Source organism: Microcaecilia unicolor, chromosome 6 (assembly GCF_901765095.1).
Source record: "Microcaecilia unicolor chromosome 6, aMicUni1.1, whole genome shotgun sequence".
Lineage (NCBI taxonomy): Eukaryota > Metazoa > Chordata > Amphibia > Gymnophiona > Siphonopidae > Microcaecilia > Microcaecilia unicolor.
Window position 1 is genome coordinate 142793083 of NC_044036.1, and position 12122 is coordinate 142805204.

General features: G+C 44.8%; 1 protein-coding gene across 1 annotated transcript in view; it reads right to left on the reverse strand.

Annotated features, from left to right (window-relative positions):
• The window catches only part of CPNE9 (copine family member 9), a 180818-nt gene that overhangs the window by 119022 nt on the left and 49674 nt on the right, over positions 1-12122 (reverse strand). The window contains exons 5-6 of the mRNA XM_030206386.1: positions 5035-5074; positions 2496-2498 (exon numbers count right to left, since the gene is read on the reverse strand). Of these exons, the coding sequence (XP_030062246.1) occupies positions 2496-2498; positions 5035-5074 (43 nt within the window). The remainder of the gene's footprint in view (positions 1-2495; positions 2499-5034; positions 5075-12122) is intronic.

A 12122-nucleotide genomic window follows, 5' to 3' on the forward strand; every position in this document is an offset into this window, starting at 1 on the left:
GACTGGGGAAACGCTGAAAAGCATGAGAAGAGTTTGGACTTAGGTGCTGCTAAAGAGTCAGATACGTGGTCAGAGCTATAGAGAAACCCAGAACTGGATTAGGGCAGTGGTGACTTTCTGGCAGGTCACCTACCTGGAAACTTTTTTCTCTTTGCAGCGGAGCAGAAGATGGCCCTGAGCTGGAACATTTTTTCCCCTTTTCTTTCATTTTTCTCTTTTGAAAAATTCCCAGTACAGCAGGCATTGGTTGAGGGTCAGTTTCAGGACTTGGAATAAGAAGAGCTGAGGTGTAGTAAAAAACACAACTGGATTGTTAGAAGCTACTATTTGTGGGGCCAGGTCTGGAAGTCACTACAGGGTGGTAAATTGTGAAGATATCCAGTAAGTAAGGAGGAGAAAAAGTTAAGGAACCAAAAAACAAAGGATAGGGAAACAAGACGCAGAAAGAAATGCCAAGCCTAGAACCGCTGGCAGAATGGTAGAACCTAAAGCACTGGCCGATCCACTTCTAGTGAATGTCAGACTCCCCCTAATTCCATATATAATGCTCAAAATTGTGCATGCAATTTAATTGCTTAGGGGCACTTTTGCTAAGTTGTGGTAAGGCTATCGTGCAGGCAGCGCATACCAAATCGACATTCTCGCAAGGGTAGTGTGGGCACCCATCTGTAATTTCGAAGTTGGCATGCACTGTTCCCCGCGGTAGAAAATAATTTTCTATTTTCTACCGTGGGGGCGGGGGGGGGGGGGGGGCGGGAACGGTGTTCCCAGCGGTATTCGGCTGCACAGCCACATTGGCGCACACTGCCTGATTACCACATGACTACAGGGACGTTTCTAGGATTTGTGCGCACTGTTATAGAACTCGGGGGATTTACACCAGGGTTTAGTTGGTATAAATCCTCGTGCCAGTTGGTGTAAATTGGGCATGGATCCCACACTAAGCACTATTCTGTAAAATTAGATCACTGTAACACGTGGAGGGGCATAATCGGATGGGGCGCCTAAGTTTCCTGAGGACGTCCTCGCAGGATGTCCCGGCGAAGGGGCAGTGAAACCCGTATTACTGAAACAAGATGGCCGTCCATCTTTCGATTCGATAATACAGTCAGGGACGCCCAACTCTCCACATTTAGGTCGACCTTAGAGATGGTCGTCCCCCGTTTTCGGCCATAATGGAAACCAAGGACGCCCATCTCAGAAACGACCAAATCCAAGCCCTTTGATCGTGGGAGGAGCCAGCATTTATAGTGCACTGGTCCCCCTGACATGCCAGGACACCAACCCGGCACCCTAGGGGGCACTGCAGTGGACTTCACAAATTGCTCCTAGGTGCATAGCTCCCTTACCTTGTGTGCTGAGCCCCCAAAACCCACTCCCCACAACTGTACACCATTACCATAGCCCTAAGGGTGAAGGGGGGCACTTACATGTGGGTACAGTGGGTTTCGGGTGGGTTTTGAAGGGCTCATATTTACCACCACAAGTGTAACAGGTGGGGGGATGGGCCTGGGTCCGCCTGCCTGAAGTGCACTGCAGTATCCACTAAAAAGTGCTCCAGGGACCTTCAAACTGCTGTCAGGGAGCTGGGTATGACATTTAAGGCTGGCATAGAGGCTGGCAAAAAATATTTTTAAAGTTTTTTTTTAGGGTGGGAGGGGGTTAGTGACCACTGGGGGAGTAAGGGGAGGTCATCCCCAATTCCCTCCAGTGGTCATCTGGTCAGTTCAGGCACCTTTTTGAGGCTTGGTAGTAAGAAAAAATGGACCAATTAAAGTTGGCCAAGTGTTCATCAGGGACACCCTTCTTTTTTCCATTATAGGCCAAGGACGCCCATGTGTTAAGCACGCCCCAGTTCCGCCTTCGCTATGCTTCTGACACGCCTCCGGGAACTTTGGTCATCCCTGTGACGGAAAGCAGTTGAGGGCGCCCAAAATCAGCTTTCGATTATGCTGATTTGGGCGACCCTGGGAGAAGGACGCCTGATTTGTGTCGAAAGATGGGCGCCCTTCTCTTTCGAAAATGAGCCCATTAGTGTGCATTTTTTGGGGCACCATTTACAGAATTGAGACCATTGGGTATTTAGGGGTTCTCTTATCAAGCTGTGGTAAAAAGTGCCCTACATCAGTGGCGGGGGACATTTTTGCCACACGTTGAGGCCCTTTTTACCGCAGTGGGTAAAAAAGGCTGAAAATAGACATTGGCTATACGGGAATATTGCTCTTACCACATGACCATGCGAAGGTGACGGTAAGGGATCCCACGCCAACCCAGCGGTAATCGGGTAAAACGTATGGTGCTGCCCAATTACCGCCAGGTTAGCACTGTGCTAAAAAATACGGCCCAATTTTCCCCAGCACAGGAAATGGCGCACGCTGAGGCTGGAACTGCCACTGGTGCCTGTATTGGGCCAGCGGTAGCTTAAGCTTAGCGTGCAGTAATCGCTTTGTAAAAGGGTCCCTTAGATTGCTGTGCAGGTGAAAATAGAAACATACCTTCTGTAAATCCAGCCGGCAGAAAAGCAAAGAAAGAAACAAAAAAACAGTGTTAGTGATACAAAATTCCAACTCATTGTTCTCTGAGTTCTCCCTTCTTTTACAGGGGTTTGTGAGGTTTAAAACGTAGGGGTTGATAGTGCATTTTATCTAGCGAAAAAGGTGCCAGTACTCAAATGCCAGGCCACCCTTCATGGGCAGGGTGATCACTGAGGGACCCACCCCACAATAGCCAGACCCCCTGCAACCAGTCACAGAATCTAGGATAAGGCAGAATTGGTGTGTAGGGCCTGAGCTCTTTTATTAAAACTTGGGGTCCATGGGTCAAATTTAGCAGACAATAGATAAGGTGCCGGTACTCAGTACCCCCATGTACCCCCCTCAAAAAAAGCCCTGGTTGATAGTGAAAGTGATGTAACCAGGCAGGAATGGCTCCTGCCTGGTTAAATCCGCTGAGTGCTGCTGAATATAAGCAGTAGCTGCCAAATAGAAACCCAGCTATTTTGGGGGCAGTTCAGGGGCGGAGGCAGCAGTTAAGCGGTTAAGAGCCACATAAGATAACTACATAAATAGGACCATACAGTACTTCTTTACGCAGCTCATGAGATTAAATGCTGAATATTGTGCACTTAACTGCTTAAGTTTTAGCTGGCCGCATATAACCGGTGCCCGGACATGGTCCGGCATTTACTATCAGGGCATAAAGCCGGCGGTGATTCTTCTGGGCCCTTGGGCAATAAGGGCCATAGGCCCCTAACCACCTATCAAAAGTGATTAAATTAGATGGAAGCTAGGGGAGAGCGGGCTCCCTACTGCTGTGGACCCTTGGGCACTGCCCTATTGTTCCAATGGTCAGTCCACCCCGGCAGTGAACAAAAAAATACTGACCACTGTGGCAGAATATTGAACCCTTAGTGTACAGAATGGTCAGACGGGAGAAACCAATAGCAGAATGATTACTTTTGAATGAACTAGTTGGTAAAGGTACAATTTAGCACAACTAACGTCCACAAAACCCCCTTCAAACACACCTGCGTATTGAGGTGAGTCTTCTGTTTTATGTTTATCACTAAACAGTAAATTGATCCACAACCCTGTGACAAAATGCCTATACGGATAGACACAGGTGATGCACACAGGCCCAGCATACACACAGAGACCACAGCGTGACTCTCACACGCTCCTAATGGGTCAAGTTGACACAATGACCCATTAGGGTCTCAAGTGTACAGGTTTCCCTAAGTTCTTTGATGTTGTGCCTCATAAAGTTAAAATGAGACCTATGAATATGGGAGACACAGAGACTAAAGGGAGGGGGAGGGTTAGAGAGAGAGAGACAGAGAGAGAGAGGGGCAGAGGCAGATGAACACCATAATCGGATTCCAATTCAACTTAAAAACTCACTAGTCAATATTCAACCTGCTGCAGACAGCATCTGTTTAAACACTGATCACTGCAATAATTGTATCCAGATTTCCTCAAATATTGTTCTTCTTTTTTTATTTCCAGCGCTTCCCCCCCTGATGTGGGCTATATCACCTATTTTCATTGCTGTTTCATTTTGCATCTTCGATGGTGTAGTTTCTATTATTTGAATATTGAAATATATAGTTGGAAATTCTAATTTAAAAAGAAAACAACACACTGACTGCAGTGGGTTCTTTAAACTTAGGTATTTGCAGTACTGAATAGGTAGAATTATCTATCCAGGTACTGGCAATATTCGGACTGGTATTTACATATGTAACAGGATACTATCCTAACTGTATCTGGGCAGTTACGCAGTTAAATCCGCCCAGACTCTGCCCTCTGACCATCCAAGCGCTGCCCAGACAGTGCCACAGCAATCAGTCCATATTTTCAGAGACACTATTTAGATAAGTGCTCCTGAAAATCCCGGACTGACCCAGTAAGCAGGACTTATCCAGGTAGGTGCCTCTCTGACCCAGATGATCCTGAGTATTGGTCCCTCCTTTCTTAGAGGCCACATTTCAAATTTGTATTTTAATTCTTCCCACACAAGGACATATTTCCTTTAATTCATTCTAGGTAAAAAAAGAAGCTCTTATTTCTTCATCTGTGTGTCTCAACTAGATGGTAAACTCCCTGGGGCAGGAACAATATATTAAGTCAGAGGTTTCCAAACCTGTCCTGGGGGGAACCCCCAGCCAGTCAGGTTTTCAGGATATCCGCAATGGAGACAGTGCATGCATATCTAACATCAATATTCATTGTGGATATCCTGAAAACCTGACTGGCTGGGGTTCCCCCGGTACAGGTTTGGAAACCACTGTATTAGGTGTATCTGTACAGGGCAGTGTATACTTTGTGGTGCTATATATAACAATAATATTAATTTCATTTTATACAATGTTTGTTGACTCTGGGTGGATGGCCAGTGTGCACGTGCAAGCCACAATTCACAGAGACAGTAGCCCAGGGGCCAGCAAGGTGGAATATTATAGGGGAGGTGAGCGTGATGCGGTCTGCTCGAGGGAAGCCATGCCCACATGTCAGTCAGTGATAAAATTGTACTCACGTGTTTGGAGATATTGCAACTCCTAGAGTCCACGTTGAACCTGCAAAGTTAAAGGAAATAATCAATTTCTTCCTAGAATCTCTTCAGGCTGTTCTGTAAGGCTTGACATTGGAGAGTGAGGGAGGAATGGGTTCCCTTGATTAAATTCACCAAAAATCAGTGTTATGAATATAACTTCTGACCACCCCCTTCATAAGAACATAAGAATAGCCATACTGGGTCAGACCAATGATCCATCTAGCCCAGTATCCTGTTGCCAACAGAGGCCAATCCAGGTCAACTAGTAGCAGCATTCCATGTAGAACCCCAAAGAGTAGCAAGATTCTGGAATCCCAAAGAGTGGCAACATTCCGAAATCCTAAAGAATAGCATGATTTCAGAACCCCAAAGAGTAGCAACACTCCATGCTACCAATCCCAGGGCAAGCAGTGGCTTCCCCCATGTCCACCTCAATAACAAATTATGGACTTTTCCTCCAGGAACTTGTCCAGACCTTTTTAAACCCAGATATGCTAACCGCTGTTACCACATCCTTTGGTAGCGAGTTCCAGAGCTTAACTATTTGTGAGTGAAAAAATATTTCCTCCGAAGATGGGAACTCCTGCAAATGTTTTATAAAGTAGGGTACAAGAGTTCAAATGTAAAACCAGTGAATGTCAGTGCACCATGAATAGGTGTGTAAATTAACACACACAAATATATTTCCTTTATTTAAGACTAGTAAAAAAGGCTCGTTTCTGACACAATTGAAACAGGCGCTAGCAAGGTTTTCCTCGGAGTGTGTATGTTTGAGGGAGTGTGTATGTGTTTGAAAGATTGTGTGTGAGAGTGACTGTGTGAGAGAGAATGAATCTGTGAGTGTGTGTGTGTGACAGAGAGAGTGAGACTGGGTGTGAGTGTGTCTGTGAGAGAGAGAGTGTGTGTGCCTGGGGCCCCTCCCTCCCACCCAGTTCCAGCATCCCCCCTTCCTCCATGTTCCAGGGTCGTTGTTCCCTCTCCCTCACTCCGAGTTCCAGGGTCGTCCCCCCTTTTTTTTTTTTAGTTTTTGTACAGGTGGTGCATTCCCCCTCCCCCTCTCATCCCCTCCTCCAAGTTCCAAACCCCCCTCCCCCCAGTTCGACCCCCCCTCCCTCCCTCCCTCCAAATTCCAGACCCCCCTCCCCCTCTGAATTCCAGACCCCCCTCCGAGTTCCAGACCCTTCCCGCTCTCTGAGTTCCAGACCCCACCTCCCTGCCTCCCTCCCCCCGATTTGCAGACCCCCCTCCCTCTCTCCGTGTTCCAGACCCCACCTCCCTGCCTCCCTCCCTCTGATTTGCAGACCCCCCTTCCTCCAATTTCCCGACCCCCCCTCAGAGTTCCTGACCCCTGGACCCCCCTGCCGCGACCCTCTCGAGCCCCCATTCCCGCCGCCAACCCTCGGGGCTTTGGAGCCCATCTGTGAAGAAAGTTACAGACACAGGCAGGCAGACGCATAGAACATTGGGGGTGAGAATTATATAGGACGCGTCATAATGGGTCTAGTGACATCAGCTAGGGCTTCGGAGCCCATCAGTGAAGAAAAAGTTACGGACACAGGCAGGCAGACGCATAGAATGTTGGAGGTGAGAATTATTATATAGGATTTCTTACTTGTCCCACTGCTAAAGGCAAGTTACAAATTCACACCTTTACAAAGCATCTCAAGGACACAGAATAACAATGTTCAATAATTCCATAGACACCACAATACACAAAACATTACACCATTATATTAGCAAATAAGCCAGTAATAGTCTAATGAATGCAGAGCATAAAATATCTACATGTATGTAGGTCTAAAATGGCTTTATTGTATGTAATATTTATAACCCACTTAGGTGATAGCCGGGATATAAATGAAATAAATAGATAAATTGTCACACATATAATGAAGGTGATAAGGCAGATTGACAGGATCAATAATCAGCCTATTATCATATTTGGATATTCTCTGTCTTGTTCTGAATGCTGTTGACAGTATCCTGTTGGCAACAGTGGCCAACGTCACTGTAAACTCTTTCTTTACAGATGTCAAAAATATTGCGATCACTGCATTTTGTATTAATTCAGTCTGAACAAAGCTAATCCCTAATGAGGTAGTCATGTGACTTCCCATGCACTGCAGGGAGCTTTGCCATCCAGCTTCACATTATTACACCTGTGTCATGGTCAACTTTGCAGATTCTCATTAATTGTGGATAAAAAGGATTTTTTTCTGATGTTCAGGTGGAATCGCCATCATTCCTTGCATTGTGCAGATCTGCTAGCCCCTGTCCGCAGTTTCAAGCTCGGTGGAAGAGCGTCATGTGGAAGGGCCAAGGGAAAAGATGTCAGTCTGCAGCTGTTGCTGAATGAGATGCTTGGCTGGAAGCAAAGCAGAGTCTGGCCCTTGGGCCTCTGTGCCTGAATACAAAATCATTCGGTGGTCCGCATTATGCGGGCAGTTGGACTGCTAAGGATTTGGTCTTTTTCCTTACGTTTTTAAAATCCATCACTCGGAAGTCCCTGTGTTAATGTTAGAGTCAACAGCAGCCCTGGATTAACCATTAAGCAAAGTAAGCATGTGCTTAGGGCACCAAGGGAGGCATCGCCAAGTTTTTTTCCCCTAACTATCATGCCCTTAACTCTTTCACTGCCATCTGCCACACCCATTATCCAACATGGGTTTCAGTGTTTTTCTAATCATTTAAAATACATATGATGTTTTGTTTCATACAGTACTTATTGAATCCTGTTTACTAGGGTGTGCTAGCGTTTTTCGCGCATGCTAAAAATGAGCACGTGCTGTGCAGACACCCATAGGAATATTATGAGCATCTACACTACTACAACTACTACTACTTATCATTTCTAAAGCGCTACTAGACGTGCGCAGTGCTGTACACTTGAACATGAAGAGACAGCCCCTGCTCGACAGAGCTTACAATCTAATTAGGACAGACAAACAGAACAAATAAGGGATAAGGACAAAGAGTATCACGTTCAAAATATGCTCCTTAGTCAAGAAAATCATTCACGGTGAGGCGCCAGCCTACATGTCAGACCTGATAGACTTACCACCCAGGATTGCCAAAAGATCATCCCGCACATTCCTTAATCTGCACTTCCCTAACTGCAAAGGTCTAAAATACAAACAAATGTACGTGTCAAACTTTACCTACTTGAGCACACAGCTATGGAACGCACTGCCGCGTAACCTAAAAACGATTTACGAACTAATGAACTTCCGCAAACAGTTGAAGACCCATCTCTTTAACAAGGCAAACCACAAAGATCAACCAATGTGAACACACACAACTCCTCCACATTTATTCAGAACTGTCTTACAATATCTGTTTGTTATACTACTATCATGTCTTATCATTATCATGTTTGCCCAAGTTCCTCTGTAACACTAAATGTCTATTTTCCAATATATTTCCACTATTTATGATGTATTCCTCTGTAACACTAAATGTCTATTTTCTAATATATTTCCACTATTCATGATGTATTGTAAGCCACATTGAGCCTGCAAAAAGGTGGGAAAATGTGGGATGCAAATGCAACAAATAAATAAATAAATAAAAGAGTAGCAAGATTCCGTGCAGAATCCTAAAGAGTAGCAAGATTCCGGAATCCCATAGTAGTAAGATTCTGTGCAGAATCCCAAAGAGTAGCAAGATTCCGGAATCCCAAGACTACTACTACTACTTATCATTTCTATAGCGCTACTAGACGTACGCAGCGCTGTACACTTGAACATGAAGAGACAGTCCCTGCTCGACAGAGCTTACAATCTGATTAGGACAGACAAACAGGACAAACAAGAGATAAGGGAATATTAAAGTGAGGATGATAAAATAAGGGTTTGAACAAGTAAATAAGGGTTAGGAGTTAAAAGCTGCATCAAAAAGGTGGGCTTTTAGCTTAGATTTGAAGACATCCAGAGATGCAGCTTGACGTACCGGCTCAGGAAGTCTATTCCAGGCATATGGTGCAGCAAGATAAAAGGAACGGAGTCTGGAGTTAGCGGTGGAGGAGAAGGGTGCAGATAAGAGAGATTTACCCAGTGAACGGAGTTCCCGGGGAGGAATGTAGGGAGAGATGAGAGTGGAGAGGTACTGAGGAGCTGCAGAGTGAATGCACTTATCGGTCAATAAGAGGAGTTTGAACTGTATGTGGAAACGGATAGGAAGCCAGTGAAGTGACTTGAGGAGAGGGCTTGGCTGGAAGTGCATGCATGTTTAGTGCATGCAAAAAATGCTAACACACCTCTAGCATGGCTTAGTAAACAGGGACCTTAATGTCTTGTCAGTTGAGCAATGGAAGGGCCAAGGGCACCATTGTTGGACTGTGCTTAGGGCATTAGTTTGCCTTAATCTGACCTCCGGCCTGGAGGTGTTTCTTTTACAGGAAGAAGTTGGTCTGTAAGTCCAAACATCACTCGTAACAGTTTCAGATTTTAAGCTGATGGAAGAATCTCTTGAAGATACTCGTATTTTGGCTTTTAACCTCTCCCCAAACTGAGCTAAAGGCATCATTACGTGGAGCACAGCGTAGATTTATTATTATTATTTGTTGCATTTGTATCCCACATTTTCTCACCTATTTGCAGGCTCAATGTGGCTTACATAATGCCGGAGTGACAGTCGCCACTTCCGGATCTGAGAAATACAGATTGGTATAGCATGTACATTATACAGTATATCATTGTTATTCATTGATGATAGCATAAATTACAAAGTGGTATTGCATTAAGGTTCATAAATGATAGAATAAAGTAAAAGGTGGTTAAATTGTCAAATTCACTTTTGAAAATTATTGCATTTTAGTATGAATAAAACTTTATACTAATGTGCAATATTATCCTGATTTTTTTTACATGAATAGGAGGAAACGGGGAATGAAAATGTTATCAAAACAACACACGAATAGAAAGAAAGGGAAAGGGGATGGGATTTGATATAGCATCTTTCTGTGGTTACAATCAAAGTAATTTGCATATTATATACAGGCACTTATTTTGTACCTGGGGCAATGGAGGGTTAAGTGACTTGCCCAGAGTCACATGGAGCTGCAGTGGGAATGGAAGCTAGTTCCCTCAGGCCACTGCACTCCTTATTAGGCTCCTCCTCCACATTTGAAGTCCGGTCTTTTGAGGTAAGATTATCACCAATGTCTGCTGTATATTATATATTGATGCAGCACTGTGGTGCCAACCAAATTCTGCAAAATGACACGTGAAGAGCAATTCTATAACTGGGTGCCTGCATTGATTCTCCCCTTGTGCACATTAATTTACAAAATACTAGCACTTATGTGCACATGTGTACAGTTAAGTGGGAAAGTCCCTGTGAGCGCCTATGCGCTATTCTCTAAAGGCACACTAAACCCTGGATTCTATATACGGTGCTTAGATTTCCGCTTACTTAGCTTAGCATATGTATTCCTCCAGTACTCCGTTCTGTAGATAAATCTCTCTTATCTGTCCCCTTCTCCTCTACTGCTAATTCCAGACTCCGTTCCTTTTATCTTGCTGCACCTCACGCCTGGAATAGCCTTCCCGAGTCTGTACGTCTAGCTCCCTCTTTGGCCGTTTTCAAGTCCAAACTTAAAGCCCACCTCTTTACCACTGGTTTTGACTCCTAACCACTGCTCACTTGCCCTGTCCTTTTATCCTCACCTCTTTATTCCCTTACCCTTAATTGTTCTGTCTGTTTACCTGTCTTATCTTGCAATTTTAGAATTGACCTTAGACCTGTCAGAGTCAAAAGTACAAGTTCATGCTAAATACCATGTACCAACCTGACTGCTTGATTCTGTGATATAACAAAAGAAATACAGGAGGGCACTTTCAGTTAAGAAAGGAAACCAACTGATGCTTTAGAAAGGAGTTAGCGACCTTCAGAAGCAATTTTATTCAGCCTTAGGCCATGGGCAGAATGATCCTGTCAGGCAATATTCCCTCTCTGAGCCTTACAGTCAAGAAAACAACTCCTCAATCTATCATCTAAGCCTTCAATCTGCTTCCTATCTCTTTGGTCTCTGTAGAGAATGGATATACTGTATTACAGAGGGCGGCTGGTTACTGACTCTGGGAATGAAACCCAGGGTTGGTGCAAAATCTTTTGACATCAAGTAATTTTTTTTTCCTCTGCAGGGCAGGTTTCTCAGACAGAAGCAGACTAGTAAACAGAGGATTATTCTATCACATTTCCTGCCTGGAGCTAAGCACTGGGGCTTGAAACTAAAATCCTAACAGGGTACACTGGGGTTCCGTTTTACTGTTCAGTCAAAACCTACCCAAGGTTCAAGGGCTCAGGAAGACTGTGTGAAAAAATACAGGAACTAGCGAGAGAACCTCCGCTGGCCAGAGAGAGTCCGATGCAAGATTTTGAAAATATTTTTGCTAAGACAGTTTTGAGGAAGGAATGCGGGGGACAGAGTGAGAGCTTCTGATCGTAAACGTGAGAGCCGCTTTCCTAGCTTGGCTGCTTCTGATATTCACACATTTCCTGCTCACCTGCTCTGTTCCTTTAAGGCTGCCCTGCGCCCCAGCAGGACCAATGCTGCAGTTGCCATGGAGACATAAATCTCCAAATAGCTCCGCTTAGTTGAGTGCCCCACTTTCTCCCGGCTCCCCATGGCCGAAGAACAGGATCTCTAGGAAGGCGTGCGTCAGCTGGGACGACCTTTTTCTTACTGTGCTGTTCTTCATGGCGTCCGGGCAGTGCCAGTATCTGTTATGGCATATTTATTTGGCAGAGGTCCTATGGCAAGGGAAGAGTTCTGTTCACCTCACGTGAGCTTTTATATAAGATGGGCCACTGCAAGAAAACAGTTCTGAGTGTATCATTTGAAAAACCACAGAAGTAAGAAAGAGGTAATCATATGCCCCTGAATTCTATAATCTTGCATGCCCATTTTTATTATAGAATACTGCCAGTTATGTGCATAAGTATTGCCATACTGGGACAGAACAAAGGTCCATCAAGCTCAGCATCCTGTCTCCAACAGTGGCCAATCCAGGTCACAAATACCTGACAAGATCCCAAAAAAGTACAAAACATTTTATACTTCTTATCCC